The sequence below is a fragment of the Littorina saxatilis genome, linkage group LG9 (genome assembly GCF_037325665.1).
Source record: "Littorina saxatilis isolate snail1 linkage group LG9, US_GU_Lsax_2.0, whole genome shotgun sequence".
NCBI classification, from domain to species: Eukaryota; Metazoa; Mollusca; class Gastropoda; order Littorinimorpha; family Littorinidae; genus Littorina; species Littorina saxatilis.
In genome coordinates, this window is record NC_090253.1 from 51263269 (window position 1) to 51283947 (window position 20679).

The 20679-nt window shown below is 41.5% G+C and overlaps 1 protein-coding gene and 1 long non-coding RNA gene across 2 annotated transcripts in view; both read right to left on the bottom strand.

The window, feature by feature from the left end:
* Positions 1-6697, bottom strand: part of LOC138976391 (protein retinal degeneration B-like) — a 32263-nt gene extending 25566 nt beyond the window's left edge. Inside the window, exons 1-2 of the mRNA XM_070349242.1 lie at positions 6551-6697; positions 4946-5089 (exon numbers count right to left, since the gene is read on the bottom strand). Of these exons, the coding sequence (XP_070205343.1) occupies positions 4946-5089; positions 6551-6620 (214 nt within the window). The 5' untranslated portion in view covers positions 6621-6697. The remainder of the gene's footprint in view (positions 1-4945; positions 5090-6550) is intronic.
* The window catches only part of LOC138976412 (uncharacterized), a 556176-nt gene that overhangs the window by 111709 nt on the left and 423788 nt on the right, over positions 1-20679 (bottom strand). The gene's annotated exons all lie outside the window — the stretch shown is intronic.

Genomic DNA, 20679 nt, shown 5'->3' on the forward strand with positions numbered 1-20679 from the left:
TGCCAGACGCCAGGCGGAGCAGCCACTAGATTGCCAATTTTAAAGTCTTAGGTATGACCCGGCCGGGGTTCGAACCCACGACCTCCCGATTACGGGGCGGACGCCTTACCACTAGGCCAACCGTGCCGGTCTAACCAACTATATCTATCTTTGTCTAGAAAATGTGTCAACAATTAACAGACAGATATTACACTTTCCAATTCCAGATAATTAATTACCAATATTCACAGGACTTCAAGATAAGATCTAAGATCTACACTCTAGTGAGAATGCAGGATTTAGTAATTATAAATGTGAGAGTAAAACACTTCCACCTATATATAGCTGTTGATATAAAACAGACTCAGCCGCAGAATGAGCAACAATAACTGCAAACTCAAGATGTGCAGTTTGACCTACTTTCTGAAGCAATGCTTGGATTTATCTTAAGATCTGAAAGACATGCAAATCATTTCAAAATATGACTGCAAAAAACAAAAAAAACAAAAAAACACCAATGCATTTCAACATGTTTGATCCGAGAGGCGACACAGATAACTAAGTTTTCCTGCAGTGAAACCCCGCCCTTTGAAGACCTCCCAATTTAAGAATCCATCGATGACCATGCAGGCCTATGGAACTGTCACCTCTTCTATCTTCGTTCATGGGCTGAAACTCTCATGTTCACTCGTGTTTTTTGCACGAGTGGATTTTTACGTGTATGACCGTTTTTACTCCGCCATCTAGGCAGCCATACGCCGCTTTCAGAGGAAGCATGCTGGGTATTTTTGTGTAATTCTATAACCCACTGAACTCGGACATGGATTACAGGATCTTTTCTGTGCGAACTTGGTCTTGTGCTTGCGTGTACACACAAAGGGCGGTAAGGCACTAGCAGGTCTGCACATAAGTTGACCTGGGAGATCAGAAAAATCTCCACCTTTAACCCACCAGGCGGCAGCGGCCGGGATGGGACTATGGAAGACCTATAGGAGACATATGGTCACGGCTCAGAAATGGCGTCGAACTCCACCCTTACCCCATTCAAACGCCCCACACGCTCAGTTATGGTTTATTCTACCTTTGAAAGTACTGACACGGGGTGCAGATATGAATACAGTTACTATTCTGGTAGAAACCGAAAGGTTTGATGACTTTGTTTTCGAGCAAGGCGCAATAGTAGAGTGAATTTACGTCGATTTTCGGGCCGGAAGTTGGGACACTTTTTTACTTGGTGTCGAAACGTCGTATTTGCGCGTACTACACACACTGCTTGGATAAGAACTTGATGGAGATGGAAAGAGAAGGTGTTAGTTATTGTTTACATACTGCACGATAACCAGTACCTCACCCCAACAGTCGGCTGAGATCAAGTTTAGATCCAACGGGGAGTATGTTACTTTTCGTGTTTGGAGTCACGTAGGCAGTTTTAGCTTTTGCCGCGCTTTTAATAATGATGACAGACGTTGAACTAAGCGATAAACTTGGACAAGAAAGAACAATCTACTACTTAAAAAAAAAAATATGCACAAACACAGAAGACAAAGCAATGAAAATAAGTCTTAAGTTCGTTGTTGTGTACTTTCGTGTTACCGCGAAAAGTAACAACGTAAATCAAAGTTGTTTATCGACATGTTCCTGACTTCCAACGGTGGAAACAACTGTTCTATCGTCTGCTACAAAGTTGCATTGACTGTCTCGAACTCAGAACTCAGTGTGGCATGGAGGACATGGACGTAAACGGCCAAAGTAAGAACCACTGGTTTTTCGTTGTATGTAACGTACTCACCTGCAGTTTGAAACACTGTTATTTTCACTAAATAACAACTTACTTCCTTTTTTTTCATCTGAAAGTTAGAAGTGTTATTGTGATTTGTTTTGATAAAATTTGCATTTTTTAGGACACAGATTTTTCTTTATTTTGATTTTTAAAGACATATGTTTGAGACGATTCAACCAATTTCCCAAGTTATTCAGCGTTCATGTCATTGCATGTGTTTTTTCTGGCCTTTTCTATAGTCTTTCCATACAGTTCACCTTGTGCTTTGTTTTCATGCCAATTTAATGAAATAAATTACAGGAAAAAGAAATATATGTTTTTTTACATTGAGTGCGTTACTCACACCACTCGCACATCGTGAGAGGTAACACACTCCAATCGTTTGTAGAGTTATCTTGAAAATCATTTAAATCTTGCTGGAACAAAGTAAGGAATGAATCAAGTAAACAGAAAATGATGTCTGCGTTTATTGTTTTGAATTAGAGTGGTTTTTTTTAGGAACAGTGTTGAGTGTGTTACTCACACCACTCGCACATCGTGAGAGGTAACACACTCCAATCGTTTGTAGAGTTATCTTGAAAATTAATTAAATCTTGCTGGAACAAAGTAAGGAATGAATCAAGTAAACAGAAAATGATGTCTGCGTTTATTGTTTTGAATTAGAGTGGGTTTTTTTAGGAACAGTGTTGAGTGTGTTACTCACACCACTCGCACATCGTGAGAGGTAACACACTCCAATAGTTTGTACAGTTATCTTATTTAAATCTTGCTGGAACAAAGTAAGGAATGAATCAAGTAAACAGAAAAGGATGTCTGCGTTTATTGTTTTGAATTAGAGTGTTTTTTTGACTCACATGCGAAGCAAAAGTGAGTCTATGTACTCACCCGAGTCGTCCGTCCGTCCGTCCGTCCGTAAAACTTTAACGTTGGATATTTCTTGGACACTATTCAGTCTATCAGTACCAAATTTGGCAAGATGGTGTATGATGACAAGGCCCCAAAAAACATACATAGCATCTTGACCTTGCTTCAAGGTCAAGGTCGCAGGGGCCATAAATGTTGTCTAAAAAACAGCTATTTTTCTCATTTTTCCCATTTTCTCTGAAGTTTTTGAGATTCAATACCTCATCTAAGGGCAAAGTAAGCCCCATCTTTTGATACCAGTTTGGTTTACCTTGCCTCAAGGTCAAGGTCACAGGAGCTCTTCAAAGTTGGATTGTATACATATTTTGAAGTGACCTTGACCCTGAACTATGGAAGATAACTGTTTCAAACTTAAAAGCACATGTTATGCTTTCCTCATGAGACACATTTGGTCACATATGATCAAGGTCAAGGTCACTTTGACCCTTATGAAATGTGACCAAAATAAGGTAGTGAACCACTAAAAGTGACCATATCTCATGGTAGAAAGAGCCAATAAGCACCATTGTACTTCCTATGTCTTGAATTAACAGCTTTGTGTTGCATGACCTTGGATGACCTTGACCTTGGGTCAAGGTCACATGTATTTTGGTAGGAAAAATGTGTAAAGCAGTTCTTAGTGTATGATGTAATTGCTAGGTTTAGTTATTTGACCTTGACCCTGAAGGTCAAGGTCATGTAAAGGTCAAGCATGTGAGTCGTATGGGCTTTGCCCTTCTTGTTACAATTTACTTTGAAGGATTGGTAATTTTCAGTTCTTTGAGTACTTGTTTGATCGTTGTTTTGTTTATTGGTGTTCATGTAACACACACACTTGCCTAGGGTACCTAGATATGCAGATTATTGCTGTCGGAATGTGTCAACAATAGTTTCAATAGTTGTGTAGCAACCATGGTGTCATTCCTATAATTAATTTCACAATTAACTGAATGCACTGAATATGAACAACGTTTTGTTCATGTTATGACAGTGTTTTGTAACACACTCATTGGCGAATAAACAGCATTTTTCTTGATAACTTCAAAATCCGCCTTCAACCTAAGATTTTTTTGTTGGGTTTATCAAGTTTTTTTGTACAGTGTATTGTTTTCATTACCAAGTGGATGGATATATGCTTTATACCTTACAAAATAATGTGAAGTAAGACTTTTTTGGTGAAATGTAACACACTCAGTGTCAAAAGTGAGAAAATCTTCTCTGTATTGTGAATTGGAGCATGGTAGAAGTCATAAGACATCATTGTTAGGTTGTTATGGTTTTGCTCTTTCATTTTTCATTCTTTTGCATGCATTTTTCATGTGAATATCTTGACAGTGTCCTAAAGTTTGATTTTTTTGGTGAAATGTAACACACTCATTGGAAACTTTTAGGAATGACTTGACAGATAACTGATAATGGGAATAACGGGTCCGGTATCATTGATGCATTTCAACTCTTTACTATTATGTACTTGTTTCTCTTCCCATTACATGTATTTCTAAGGTTGTGTGTGTAAAATAAATAGGAATTTAGCAGTTTTGAATGTCTGTGTTGTGAGACACAGAAAGTTGATTTTTGTTTGAATACATTTTCACATCTTGTTCTGATTTGATTTTTTTTGCAGACTGTCCGTATGAAGTGTGTGGAACTAAGAATTGATTGACTGCTGAAACAGTAATCTTTTCAGTTCTTTGAGTACTTGTTTGATCGTTGTTTTGTTTATTGGTGTTCATGTAACATACACACATTCCTAGGGTACCTAGATATGCAGATTATTGCTGTCGGGGAATGCCACTTTTCACAAATGAAGATCAAGGTAGATACTAACTAATGCAGTTAACTTTTATTGTGTAATAGGTTTACTGTTAACTGTATATTAGAAAACAATGTGTGACACGGTGTTATGTAACACACTCCAGTTAAAATTTAAAATGCAATTCATTCCGCAGTAATTGATGAAAATACATTGTTACTGCCCAGACACAACTAAACACATAAACAGTTTTGCTGGACCCCAAAATGGAAAGTAATCCAAGAGTTTGTGACTCAAGTGTCCCACAAATTCGACACCTTTTCTGAGCCATGACCATATATTGGTAACCTTTATGAAACCTATAACCTACAGCAGACATTTGTCATATAGGTAACATTAATGAAACCTGAAGGAATCCTCTGTAAATACATGTACGCACATCTTAAGACTCCGTGCTTTTTTTTGTAAAAGGCGTGTTCCACTGAATATGAGACCAGTATATATAAGGTTCATTAAGTAAGGCCACTGACCTCCGTGCAGCACCATGAAGAGGATTTTGATAGGACACACTTCAGCGGACGATGGCTGCGAGTCGGGGCCGCTGGGCAGGGAATGGTCAATGCTGTACATCTGTCGGAACATCTCCACTCGTCGCCCGAACGGAGACTCCCCTTCTGCAATGTGGACATGTATTTTAACAACTTTGCTAGAACAAAGATTAAAATGAGAATTGTTAGTTAATGCAGGGACCTACATTTAGATCCATGGTAAATGGAACATTTAATGTTTGACAAAACTAAAGACTCCAAAACCTTAATTGTCAGCCTGTGTCAGTTTATGAAACTCGGCAAATTATTCCTATGCTACACAGAGAGCAGCGTGCAGCCAGCTAGGCTGTTGATAAAGCTGACACAGTCTAGTACATGTGTGAAAGCTCTTAATTGTCCCTGCTCATACAATATTAAGTACCTGTAAAGAAACAATTTTTGCTGGTAAAGGCATTAACATCTTGTAATTAATCTACATCCATAAGTCCATTCAGAAATCATGATTTTGTAAACATGAAGAAATTACACTTTCTTGATGCTGAAAATGCAATGATAAAATGGTGACTTCCACACAGCAGGAATTTCAGACCAGAACAAAAAGATAGGAATAAGGAAATTAAGCATTATAAACACAGACATGAGGCAAAGTATCGGAATAACAGCTATAGAACCCAGCTGACAGACAGGCAATTTAATGACTGACACTCAGGCAAGCAGGAACGCAGCCAGATCTTAGGAATATGGAGTTTTATGCACTGCCTTTTATAGTTAACTAAACTTTTGTATTTGAAATAGCCCATTGCAGTTGGTGTAGGCCTTTAGGTTATTTTAATCGTTTGTCCAGTATTGAATTTAATTCTCTATTTTTGTATGAACTCAAATGTTTAGTGTTCTTAGTATGTCTTGCTAGGCTAAGTTCTATTTAATTAATCAGAGTAATCTGCGTGTGCTTATACCTAGTGATATTGTAAAGCGCATAGTGCTTTTAGTTATACGCTATAAAGATCTCCTTAATAAATAAATCGACGAGCACTGAGTGCAGAGACAAAGAGACATTAAGCCGGAAAACTGCAAGTTGACACACAGAAAGCTCAAGGCAAGCTCGAACACAGACAGGGTACGTAGCAGACAGAGCGTCAAACAGACAGCCATTAGTGAGACAAAGAGAAAGAGACTATGAGCTGAAAGACAGACAAGTTGACACACAAATAGTCAGGCAAGCAACCAGACGGACAATGATAGCAGACACAGCATTAGACAGATTAAGTCATGAGTCTGAGACAAAGAGATATTAGACAAGCTGAAAGACAGACAAGTTGACACACAAATAGTCAGGCAAGCAACACGCAGCAGACAATGATAGCAGACACAGCAATTTAGACAGATTAAGTCATGAGTGAGACAAAGAGATATAGACAAGCTGAAAGACAGACAAGTTGACAGACAGACAGACAACAGGCAAGCAAGAAGACAAACAGGACAGAGAAACAGACAGAGATTTCAAATGACAATGACAGGCAAGCATAAAGAAAGACTGCATGAACAGACAAACCAACACACCCTGGGCTGCAGACAGACCCAACAAACCTTCAGTAAGTTCCGTTTCGGGCGAGGCAGGCATCTGAGCATCACAGTATTCATCCCCACTGGAGATCATCTCTATGGACGATGACCGTACCAAGCCCGCCTGGGCCCCTGCAGAGTCCTCGCTGCGTTCTCCGTCCCCATCTGCGTCTTCTGAAATGGGGGGAAGAACTGGTAATTGGATCAGCCGCCACCCTTCCCCTTCATCAATGTCATAATACATGACGGGGGTCAGGATTTGAGGTGGGTGGGTTTTTTTCGGTGTCAGTTTCTTGTCAAAGGCCGGGTCCTGTATGAGATCCGTCTTTGTGATGTCAAAGTTTTGTGTTTCGTTTGCATATCTGCTTCCTTGAAAGTACTGTTCCCTGATGTTATGTCAGTCTCGCAGGTGAGTGATGCCGATAAGTTTTGGTGAAGTCCCTGTTTGCAAGCATGAAAACGGATGACATTAATTATACTTGTGTTGTAGACACTGTATTGCATACCCGTGCCATTCTTCTGTCCTGGCTCTGGGCAACACACAAAACTGCTTAACATCATAGTTTTTACGGGGCTTTGATTCACAACAGCAATGCACCGTGATGCATATATATCTGAAATGTGTTAATGTCTCATGTATTGTCAGCAGCGCATTGTTTTAATAGCTTATACAAAATGTTCCCAAAGGTCCTGTGTGCAAAGCACGCCATTTCACAAGCAAAACAATCTCTAACGTCTCAGGAATCAAAGAATAGTTCCTCACAGTGCCTTTTTCGTGATATTTCGCTACAAGATTCAAAGCACACACACGTACACTGCCCCGATTGACAGATTTGAAGCCATACCCATGTATTCTGAGACTCTGTTCAGATCGAGTGAATTCAGATGTTTGTTGATGTTTCTTGTCTCTAGAACCCAGTTGGGATTCATCCAGGGCAATCGTATTCTCTGGTTTGTTATCGACAAATGTTTTCAAAACCATTCAAATTTAAGGTGTTTCACAGAAAAACGTAGAACTTGTTCATTCAACCTTAGAATATTTTACAGTCAGTGAGAATTCAGAAGAAACATATGCTGTAAGCTGTACCTCGTGTCTTAAATGGAGCCACAGTAGCCAAATACCTACATCATTTAGACAAGACTGATTTCCAACGATGATGAAAGTGTGTATAGAGAGGAGGTGGAACAGTTGGTTGGCTGGTGCTCTGACAACAACTTAGAGCTCAATGTCTCTAAAACCAAAGAAATGATTGTAGATTTTAGAAAGAACAAACTCGCACTCACCCCTTTAGAGATCAACGGTGTAAGTGTTGAGCAGGTCGACTCCTTTAGATTTTTAGGCACAATCATCTCGAGCGACCTCACATGGGACAAAAACACAGAGCCCATCATCAAGAAGTGTCAGCAGAGGCTTCACTTCCTTAGACAGCTGAAGAAATTTAGACTGAACCAAGCCATCCAAAAGCAGTTCTATAGGGCCACTGTAGAAAGCATTCTGTGTTTTTCAGTCACCGTGTGGTTTAGCGGTGCCAGTGCTAGGAACAAGGAAGAGCTGGAGCGCATTGTCAGACAAGCGTCTCGTATTGTGGGTTGCGAACTTCCGTCAGTCGCCTCACTGTACAGCTCACGTTTAGCAAAGAGAGTTAGGGGTATAGTGGCAGACTCATCTCACCCAGCCGGCCATCTGTTCGAGCTCCTCCCGTCAGGCAAGCGCTTCCGCGCTCTGAAGAGCAGGACTTCTCGTTTCAGAAACAGTTTCTTTCCTGAGGCAGTCCTTGCGGCCTCAATGGTGGATCGTTCTTAGATCTGTTAGATCTGTGATATGTGTCAGTTAAAGTTTTGAAATGGATCGAGTATCCTTAAATGAAATATCTTAATAGATGTAAGGGTTGTGTCCTTTGAATAACTGTGTTAGCATGTACTCGGATTTATTATATTGATGACTATATTTTTAGATATGATTTTTAGGGAATTCATTTATCTTTATCCATGCAACCTGTGATTGCTCCTGTCAGATTGGTGCTAAAGGAACAACCAGTCCGTTTTGAACTGTCTGGTTGGTGTGCACACGTAGTGGGCCCAGTGAGATTGAACACTTTGTCTGTACATAGTTGTTGTGATATATGCGTGTGGAAGGAGTGTGAAGTTTTATGCATACACCATAACAAAATCCTGTGCTTTGCATTTGGTAAATAAACTGTTTGACTTGACTTAGTGCCTATTGACACATAATAGTATAATCTGCCATGTGAGGCCCCTCAATGTGATGACAGGCCACCTCCAAATGAAGGACACATACTTTCTGTTGTCCTTTTGTCTATTGGTGTACCAGGCACCTATGACAGACAACCTGTAATGTAGGGACATTTTTGGCTATTCCCATTAGGGTGTCCTTTCATAGCAGGTACCACTGTAATACATGTACCAAAACTTCAATTTGAATATATTTACATATTACAAGCACACCTTCGGATATTTATGAATTCCCACAGCCATGCAGCCTTTAAGTTCATTATATTTGTACCATGTAGTGCATGGGAACAAAAAGCTTACACCTGTACTTTTCAGAGGACGTTTGCACTAAAGACTTCCAGCAGGTGGTAGAGTTCTTCTGTAATGTGCTCATCCGATGAAATGCATACCCACAATACACACACACAAATTATATTTATTGAATTCAGCATGATAATGATCATTAGTTCTGGCCTTATAGTCCTACATGTGACATATATTATATTCCTCTTTCTCTCATATTATGTGATCCAAATTAGCACTTATACCCTACAGGTGGCCTATCTTCCTTTTTAATTTACCTGATCAACACTAACAGCTATTACCTACATGCAGGTGGCTTATCTTCTCCCTTCACTCATAGATGTGATCCAGTGTCATTAACAGCTATAACCTACAGGTGGCTAAGATCAATCCTTCCTGTATACATACCTGATCCATGTAACGTCAACAGCCATTAACCTACAGGTGGCTTATCAATCCTTCTTGTTCTGATCCACGTAACGTTAACAGCTATTAACCTACAGGAGGCTTATCGATCCTTAAAATTCTTGTATAAATACCTGATCCACGTAACGTTAACAGCTATTATTCCTACAGGTGGCTTATCAATCCTTCCTGTATATACCTGATCCACGTAACGTTAACAGCTATTAACCTACAGGTGGCAAATATCTTCTTCCGTCTTTCATATATATATATATGTGATCCACACTAACAGCTGCTTCATCCACAGTCTTCTCTATCACAACATGAAAGCGAACACGTACGTCTGTCATCACTTCTGCACATCAAATTTTAACACACAAACAAATATGAAATCCCAAATCCTCTCTCAAAACAAAACAAAAAGAACACTAGAACAACTCAAAAGCTCAGAGAATTCCCAGGGAACAAACCAGCAACAACAAGCAAAACACGGCCTGACTTGGCCAACAAATCTTTGGGAAAATCAATATAGAAGGGGGAAGGACAGCTAGCACCGCATCCTTCCAGAACGTGAGGAACGGGGGCGCTTGTCAGGCTTGCAACCGTTGCAAAAACAGGGGCAACGGGCAATTGATGTCTGGCAAGCTCTTCCTCTTGCTTGGGGACTTTGCAGTATAACTGTCAGACTCTGTCAGCTCTGATCTTAATTTAGTCTTCCTTGATCTTATGTCAGACACGAACTGTCATTGAGTATGTTGCAACACTAATGCCTCTTCCTTCCTGCAAATATGTCTGACAGTGTAAACTATAAAACTATGTCCGGTTTTCTTAATCTCAAGTCAGACACTAATGGATGTGTCAGTGTCAGAGCGGATGTGTCAATATCAGAGCGGATGTGTCAATATCAGAGCGGATGTGTCAATATCAGGGCGGATGTGTCAGTATCAGAGCCGATCTGTCAATATCAGAGCAGATGTGTCAATATATCAGAGCGGATGTGTCAATATCAGAGCGGATGTGTCAATATCAGAGCGGATGTGCCATTATCAGAGAGGATGTGTCAATATCAGAGCAAATGTGTCAATATCACTGTGGATGTGTCAGTATCAGAGCGGATGTGTCAATATCAGAGCGTATGTGTCAGTATCAGAGCGGATGTGTCAATATCAGAGTGGATGTGCCATTATCAGAGCGGATGTGCCAATATCAGAGCGGATGTGTCAGTATCAGAGCGGATGTGTCAATATCAGAGCGGATGTGCTATTATCAGAGTGGATGTGTCAGTATCAGAGCGGATGTGTCAGTATCAGAGTGGATGTGTCAATATCAGAGTGGATGTGTCAGTGTCAGAGCGGATGTGTCAGTATCAGAGCAGATGTGTCAGTATCAGAGCGGATGTGTCAGTGCAGGTGTGTTGGTGTCAGAGTGGATGTGTCAGTGTCAGAGTGGATGTGTCAGTATCAGAGCGGATGTGTCAGTATCAGAGTGGATGTGTCAGTGTCAGAGCGGATGTGTCAGTGTCAGAGCGGATGTGTCAATATCAGAGCGGATGTGTCAATATCAGAGGGATGTGTCAATATCAGAGGGATGTGTCAGTATCAGAGCGGATGTGTCAATATCAGAGCGGATGTGTCAATATCAGTGGGATGTGTCAGTGTCAGAGCAGATGAGTCAATATCAGAGCGGATGTGTCAATATCAGAGTGGATGGGTCAATATCAGAACGGATGTGTCAATATCAGAGCGGATGTGTCAATATCCGAGCAGATGTGTCAATATCAGAGCGGATGTGTCAGTATCAGAGCGAATGTGTCAATATCACTGTGGATGTGTCAATATCAGAGTGTATGTATCAGTATCAGAGCGGATGTGTCAATATCAGAGCGGATGTGCCATTATCAGAGCGGATGTGTCAATATCAGAGCGGATGTGTCAGTATCAGAGCAGATGTGTCAGTATGAGAGCGGATGTGTCAATATCAGAGCGGATGTGTCAATATCAGAGCGGATGTGTCAATATCAGAGTGGATGTGCCATTATCAGAGCGGATGTGTCAGTATCAGAGCGAATGTGTAAGTGTCAGAGCAGATGTGTCAGTGTCAGAGCGGACGTGTCAGTATCAGAGCACTTGCTATGACGTGTGACGGAACTGCACACTGAACCTGCTTACTGGGCACATCAAAATGATTCCAAAATGAAAGATGCAACGAGATACTGTACGATATGTTATGCAATGTTTCCTTTATCCTATGGTATAGAATGTGTATTGTTGTGAGGCATTGCGTGCATTTGTGTGTGTGTGTGTGTGTGTGTGTGTGTGTGTGTGTGTGTGTGTGTGTTTGTGTGTGTGTGTGTATGTGTGTGTGTGTGTGTGTGTGTGTGTGTGTGTGTGTGTGTGTGTGTGTGTGTGTGTATGTGTGTGTGTGTGTGTGAGCAGAGACATACATTTTATCTATGTCTCTGGTGTGAGTATGCGTATATGCGTGCTTGTATTAGTGTGTGCATGCGTACGTACATGGTGTGTGTGTGCAAGCGTGCATGCATGTGTGTATGTGTGTGTGAGCGTGTGCGTGCTTGCATTCGTGGGTGCATGCATACGTACAGGTGTGTGTGTGTGTGTGCATGCGTGCATGCTTGTGTGTCTGTGTGTGCGCGCATAATGTGTTTTAGACTCCATATTCCTTTCAGAAGCTGCTTCCTCAAAGACCATACAACTACGTGCTCAATAACGAAATACGCTGATCACCACCCAGCAAAGGAAGCAATCATCCGTAATCTTTCCTGATTGGTCCACATCAATGCCTTCCCAGAATGCCTTAAACAAAACCTCGATGGCTACATGACCACGAACACGGCCTGAAAGACCCAGGTTTCCGTCTGAGGGAATATGACCAGGACCTGAAGGTGGCTGGTGGACTCAATTACTTCTTTTCCTATTGATCAATTTATTGTCTTCTACAGAGCACATAGGCATGGCGTGGGCAACTCAATCACAGGAAGGATGTGAACGTTTTTTTAGAGTTTTGTTTGTGTGTGTGTGTGTGAGTTTGTGATTGGGCAATCCATGAACGGAAGTGCAGGTGCACAATAAACCTAAAGTGCCATACCTCCCCATCCCCTCCCCCACTCATCCCCCCAAAAATTGAAGGGGGAAAAAAGAAACCACACACACCATTCCCGATATCACCTTCCTGCTTCATGCACCACCACCTCCCGCTCTCTCTCTCTCTCTCTCTCTCTCTCTCTCTCTCTCTCTCTCTCTCTCTCTCTCTCTCTCTCTCTCTCTCTCTCTCTCTCTCTCTAACGTGGATCACAAGACAGAATTCAAATGCCTATATCCGACAACGGTCAATCAACAAGTCTGACGTTGCCTGATGGCCCTGTCACACGACCGTTTTAAAGCCAGCGTATGCCGACGTATGAACATACGCTGGCGTACGCTGAACTATCGATGTTTTTTTCAATCTTTGGCGTATACATAGCGTATTCATAACGAGTTGGACGTATACATAACGTATTAGTAACGTATGCAGAACGTTTCAATAACTTACAGATAGCGTACACCAACGTATGCTTGGCGTGTTGCCAGCGTTCACAACTTATGCCCAACGAATGCTTAGCGTGTTGCCGGCGTTCACAACGTATGCCTAACGATAGTCTTGCGCGCAACAGCTTATCGCTGACGATCACATGTCGTCGCCGCTGCTAATGGATAGAACGTATTTCGGAAGTTTTGTTTTGATTAGATATATTTCGGAAGTTTTGTTTTATTAGACATGACGCCATGCGATCACGTCATTTGTTCTATAAATCGCGGGAAATCGGCAAGTAATTCTGCAAATTTGGTGAGTAGAAACTGTATTAGTTCTTCCTTGTTATGTAACGGTAAATCAAGTGGTAAGTTCTGTACTCTCTGTGCAGAATGTCGTGTCCATGAAGAACTGTTTATACGGCAGAAGTGTTGCTTGCGTTCGGAATGTCTCAGCACTATCTACAGATACAGATATTTATCGACGTATGAGTAACGTACAAGTAACGTGTGTGAACGTGTGCCAACGTATGCAGTGCGTATGAACCATACGTCGAGAATTTTTGTGCATGCACAAAACTTTGCTGCGTGCTCAGCGTACTACGACGTATGCCAGCGTGCTTCAGCGTCCTCTTAACGTATACAAAACGTACCCATAACGTATTCGACGTACGCCAGCGTACTTATTCAAATGTCCCATACGTCGGCATACGCAGGCTTTAAAACGGTCGTGTGACAGGGCCAATAGACTCGACAAAATCCCCACCTCATCATGAGGGATATGAGATATAAGTAGGAGGGAGGGAGGGAGAGAGAGAGAGGGAGAGAGAGGGAGAGAGAGAGACAGAGAGACAGAGAGGGAGAGGGAGAGAGAGAGACAGAGAGGGAGAGTGAGATAGAGGGAGAGAGAGAGAGAGGGAGAGAGAGAGAGAGAGGGAGAGAGAGACAGAGATCGAGAGAGAGACAGAGATCAAGAGAGAGACAGAGATCGAGACAGACAGAGATAAAAGAGGGAGAGGGAAAGAGAGAGAAGGAGAGGGAGAGAGAGAAGGAGAGGGAGAGAGAGGGAGAGAGAGAGAAAGAGAGAGAGAGAGAGAGAGAGAGAGGGAGAGAGAGGAAGAGGAATAGAGAGAGAGAGGGGGGTAGAGAGAAATAGAGAGAGAGAGAGAGAGAGAGAGAGAGAGAGAGAGAGAGAGAGAGAGAGAGAGAGAGAGAGAGAGAGAGAGAGAGAGAGACGCAGATAATTTATTCAATAGGCCATAGCCCCTTATGAATGGGTGTGAACAAACGGTTCACGTTGCAAATAATATAACTCATCAGGTGCAGAAAAGGTACAACATAATAACATAATAATCGCACAACACTACAGAATAAAACATATATATTACACGGTCTTTAACTACGAGGTTACAACATCTCTTAATTTCAAGGCTTTATACAAATACAGGGATACATTTCTGATAACAGTTTCTTGAGGTGAGATAGATAGAGGGAGAGAGAGAGAGGGAGAGAGAGACAGAGATCGAGAGAGAGACAGAGATCGAGAGAGACAGAGATAAGAGAGGGAGAGGGAAAGAGACTGAGAGAAGGAGAGGGAGAGAGAGAGAGAGAGAGAGAGAGAGACAGAGGAGAGATACAGAGAGAGAGAGAGACAGAGAGAGCGAGACAGACAGTCAGACAGACAGACAACAAAACAGAGAGGGGGTGTGGGGCAATTATTTCTGCACAGAACTCAAACCGTTCCTGTACTTCCGCTCTCCCCCAAAATCATTGTCAACTTAATTAATTTGTCTTTCACTGCACGGCCCCACACCTACTGGGTATGTAGTCCTAGACAACTTCTGAATACAGTGAAACCCCTCCTTCAAGGCTCCGTCCCTGTTAAGACCCTGATTCTTTCTTTCTTTATTTGGTGTTTAACGTCGTTTTCAACCACGAAGGTTATATCGCGACGGGGAAAGGGGGGAGATGGGATAGAGCCACTTGTCAATTTTTTTCTTGTTCACAAAAGCACTAATCAAAAATTTGCTCCAGGGGCTTGCAACGTAGTACAATGTATTACCTTACTGGAAGAATGCAAGTTTCCAGTACAAAGGACTTAACATTTCTTACATACTGCTTGACTAAAAATATGTACAAAAATTGACTATATTCTATACAAGAAACACTTAACAAGGGTAAAAGGAGAAACAGAATCCGTTAGTCGCCTCTTACAACATGCTGGGGAGCATCGGGTAAATTCTTCCCCCTAACCCGCGGGGGGTAAGACCCTGATTTCTGATATATTCTGGCCAGAACCACTGTAAATGTACCCCCATTTTGAAGACTCCTTCCATTTTCAGATTTTCTATAATTGTAGGAATTAAAGTCTTAAAGGAATCCACTGTACGTTGGTCATGTCCTGAGCTTCTTTCCCTCCTCTCCACTGTACGTTGGTCATGTCCTGAGCTTCTTTCCCTCCTCTCCACTGTACGTTGGTCATGTCCTGAGCTTCTTTCCCTCCTCTCCACTGTACGTTGGTCATGTCCTGAGCTTCTTTCCCTCCTCTCCACTGTACGTTGGTCATGTCCTGAGCTTCTTTCCCTCCTCTCCACTGTACGTTGGTCATGTCCTGATCTTCTTTCCCTCCTCTCCACTTTCGAACACACTTCTGTTGTGAACACTGTTTGATGAACTACATAATTCTACTGGGAAAATAAGTAGCACACAGTCATCAGGGGCTCACATCCATGAGAGGTGGCATACAGGACAAATGTCCTGGACAATGTAAAAGTGATAGGACATTTTGTCCTGAACAAAAAATAAATCAATAGGACATTTATTTTCACAACAAGACGAAAAGCTGGGGTCGTGCGACACTCACGGGAATGAAGTCGGCCAGTTTGAAACGAAGCCACGCGCGGGGGTGGGGGAGGGGGTAACGTCTTTCTTCGGCGCCAAAGTTTCACTTTCTAGAGCGACGGTTTCATCTGGCTCTGGCTGCTCAGAGGCCGGAGGGAGCTCATTTTCAGTGGTACTAGCGGCAGCGATTTGAAGTACAAACGCTTCTGGCCTTTTTTTTTAGCACCACTGATTTTCGTTTCGGCGGCATGTTGCTTTTTCGGAGAAAAAAACGCGAAGGGAGGCAACTGTCAACCGGCTTGGAGCATTCAGAGTTGCGACCCTTGGAAGCTCTTCTCTATAAACAAGAAGAGCAAACGCTCGATCGAGTCACTTTCGCAGTTCTGAATATTATATGAGGCATCAGATGGACAGGAAGAAATTGCTATTCACAACACAATGAGTCACGTTCACATAAAATTTGAGCCCGGTCACTTTTATAGTTTCCGAGAAAAGCCCAACGTTAAGTTGTGTGTTGCCGAACAGAAAAGGCTAGTTATCTCCCTTGTTTTTCTGATAACGTTCGTAAAAGGCTACAGATGTAAATACTTTGATGTAAAGAATAATCCTACAAAGTTTCAATCACATCCGATGAACTTTGTCAAAGATATAAAATGTCTAATTTTTCCTTTGACGCTGACCTGTGACCTTGAAAAAGGTCAAAGGTCAACGAAACCATCGTTAAAGTGTAGAGGTCATTGGAGGTCACGACTAAACAAAATATGAGCCCGATCGCTTTGATAGTTTCCGAGAAAAGATATAAAATGTCTAATTTTTCCTTTGACGCTGACCTTGAAAAAGGTCAAAGGTCAACGAAACCATCGTTAAAGTGTAGAGGTCATTGGAGGTCACGACTAAACAAAATATGAGCCCGATCGCTTTGATAGTTTCCGAGAAAAGTCCAACGTTAAGGTGGTGTCTACGGACGGCCGGCCGGACGGCCGGCCGGACGGACGGCCGGACAGACTAACACTGACCGATTACATAGAGTCACTTTTTCTCAAGTGACTCAAAAAAACAACAACACATACAGTCTCCCCAAGTTTCGTCTGCTTGGAGAGACACATCGCTTCGCAAAACATCGATAAAATAGCAAATCAAACTACTGTAAATTGGAAAGTACTGACTATATCCGGATCAAGTGAAAGCATAATCGGAAAATGACCACTTTGTGACAAAAACAATAGGACATATACGGGTGTTTTTCAAGAATGTACGAAAAACGTGTCTTTGATTTTTAAATTAATTCAGAAAGAAACATGTCCTATCTATCTTAGTATAATACATATTTTTTGTACAAAAATGAATAGACAACAACATGAACATTCATTAAAGTACATTCTTGACACTTGAAAGTTAGTTTTGCATGGTTTAAACATGTAGGGGTATCTAAAAATGCCTGTCTTTTTGAAGGCACTCAAAACTTCCACCACCTCTACAAAGAAGAAAAAAAATTGTAGACCATTAAAAAAATATCCAAAAAATTGCTTACGGGAGCACATTTGGATTATTGCAACAGATTTTGATTGTAAGGTTGACCCAGACTCTGAATGTGGACTTAAACTCTCAAAAATGAGTGTCTCTCACTTTTTTGTCAGTGGTGTTACCAGAACAGTTAAACAGACCTAAACAATGAGTACTCCAGTTTTTTGAAACCATTTTGGGCCTGTAGTTATCCCCCATCCTTCAGCAACTTCCTGCAGCGGGAACAGCTAAGCGAGTTTGATCGCTTGTGTATGGTGGTCCCGACAAGTGTAGAAAGGTAAGATGTGTTTTTTTAACGAATCAGTTGTGTTACTGTGTGTCTCTAGCGATCTGAAGGAATTTACATTCTTCTGTTACTTTTTTATTGTTTCATGTAAGGATCAAAACTACTGGAACACATGTTTGTTCAGAACGCATGGCCTGGGGAGTGATCATTATTTTCTCAAATGAATTCTATCAGTCGTGTTACTTTCAGTCGTGTTACCTTGTGCCTGGTAACACTACTGACGAAGAGGTAACACGACTGATCTTAGATTCTTTCCTGGTTTTATTTTCATTCTTCTGCCTGCCACATACTTCTTTTGCGTGTATAATTGTTGATTATACGTGTGTCCCTGTGGGGATGCAGAGAGAGAGAGAGAGTGAAAGAGGAGGAGGTTGGGGTTGGTGTGTAGGGGTGTGCCAGAGAGAGAATGCAAGACTTTTTACGGGATCATTTCTTATAAAAAGACAACTCTGTTATGATTATCAAATATTACTGTTTTTCAGGTAATCTTATGTCATGGCTCTTTCTGCTGCGGAAATACCCAATGCACAAACGTATCCTGTTGTGAGAGCAGATGGTGATTGTCTACGAGCATGTGGCAGTGTCTACGCTTTTGGCCATGATCAGCGACCAGCAGAACTTAGAGCCCGCATTGTCCATGAACACACGTGTCATTCTGAATACTATTATAAATTTTATGTGGGCGCCCAGTCATATGGGCATACAAGGCAACGAAGCTGCTGACAAGGCAGCAAAGGATGCTCCGGAGATGGCGGTTCCACCTCTTCCTGAGCAATTTGTTTTTTTCACCGACCTTCGTCGGAAGACCCTTTTTTACAGTTTAAAACTCTGGCAAGACCGTTGGTCCACCTGCAAGGAAAATAAACTGTATAAGATACACCCTGAGCTATCAAAGCCCTTTCCTTTGTTGGCTGCAAGTAGAAAAGACGAAAGTGTTCTGGCTAGGCTACACACTGGTCACACTTATACAACGCATGTCCATCTGCTTAAAAGAGAAAAGGCACCATGGTGCCACGCCTGTGATAATAGTTTTTCTGTGAGCCATTTTCTCACGGAGTGCGCTGATCTGTATGATCTACGAGTGAAGTATTTTGACACTTCTAGCTTGAAACATATTTTTACAAAGGTCAGCTCTGCAGCTCTCTTTGGATTTTTAAAGGAGTCCTTGACACGTAGGGTTTCGATATAGCTGTTATGTTACCTTCGGGTGACGTTCCTAATTTTGTTTAGTAACATTGGTTTATTTTAAATATTTGTAATGTTAAACTTGTGGGGTCCTGATTTGGCCGATATGGTCCGCTGGACCCAAAAAGCAACAACTAACTAACTAACTAACTAACTATTCTGAATACTACTTGAAAGAAGAAAACCTGAGGAAATGCTTCGAGACCAGCAAATAACGCAGAGGACACATCATCAAGAGCTTTGCAATGTATTCTGACGAATACCTTCCTGGAATGTCCATGGACGAGAACACCGTAAAACGAATAAAGGAAGCGGAAGGGATGAAGATAATAAAGCAAAAAACATTCATGGGTATATATATATATGGACGTCTGCACGTGTTGACATGAACATGACGCACTGGATCCCAAACCACTTCACACCGGGTCTACCATATTCACCAACTGCTGACTGCACTCCTAATCAAGTTCCTGAGTAGTTGAATGTGCTAGAGTCCAGCTAGGCCACTGTACTGTTCGTGCCAGAACGTTGGGGATTCCACTGCTGGTCTGTTTCAGAACGTTTTATTGTTTGTCGAAACATCTAAAGGCAATTTGGTGTCAGTGGTGTTACCATTCCTGTAATGTTACTGTTTTAAAAAAACACTGTGCAGCTTTAGTTGTTTTTAAAGATAATCCTGTTTATGCTTTGTCTTCGCCGTTTGAGAAAAAGAATTGTATTTCTGTCAAACAGTAAGTAAACATTCCTGATCGTTTTTGTACGTGTAACTTTTGTCGAAACCAGCCAAGGCAATTTGGTCTCAGTGCTGTTACCATCTGTCAGTAATTTTGCTGTTAGAATCAATAATGTTACAGTGCAAAATGTTTGCAGTACATTTCTGTAGTAATGCTGAAAATAAATAAGATTTTGTTCTTTCCTTGAATCATATAAAATTGCGATTTTGCTAGGCCTGTGCAAATTCACGGCGCTATCATCTACTATATAATACTGGTAGGATTTTCGGTGGTTTTTCGATTCCTGTGACCAAACCGCGCGGATTTGTGCCTTCTCCTTCGGTTGCTATGCCAACGTGACCCAGGAAATCGATTCCGCTAGGTCCCGACTTCCAATTTTGTCCACGAACAAAGTTTGAAGAGGTTTGTCTCGCAAATTTGAGCAGACAACAGTGAACTTTGACCTGAACTTTGACATCGCGGCGAAAGAGATCTGTGATTGGTTCTTCTTCAACTTTCGGTTCGACTAAACACGCGACCGCACCTCAGACGAACCTAGCTGTGTGTTTTATTTCTCTACCCCAGACGAACCTAAAATAATAAGAAGATAGATAGATCTGTTTATCTGTTAATGGAACTCCAAAATATTCCATAGATTTGTTTACTAAATAGTTCGAAACATTATCACCTGATAAGTCGCCGTATAACCTTATAGGTTCCAGCGACTAAATATTTTCCCCCGGTGCAACCATAGACATGTACGTCATCATGATCTCCCCTTAATTTGACCGTTATTTTGGCTGTCTTAGTGAAATGGTAAGATATATCTCTATGTTTTTTACATGTAAGTGTTCGGAAAAAATACAGTTATAGCAGTTATGTACAAAAATAAGCAGCATATGCTCTTTTCGCCAAAGTAAAGTCCTTTTTTCTTCTGGTTTCTTATATGTGTCACAGCACACCGCAAGCTTTTAGGCGAATAGCAAGTGAGTGGTATATATATATCATCAATTTTATAGTAGGTAACGGTGTAAATTAGTTGCCATGTTCATGTCCTTTATACGTTTTCCATATTCCATATGTGTCATTTAATTGTGTGTTGCTTGATGCCATGTATGTATGTGTGTGTGTGTTGTG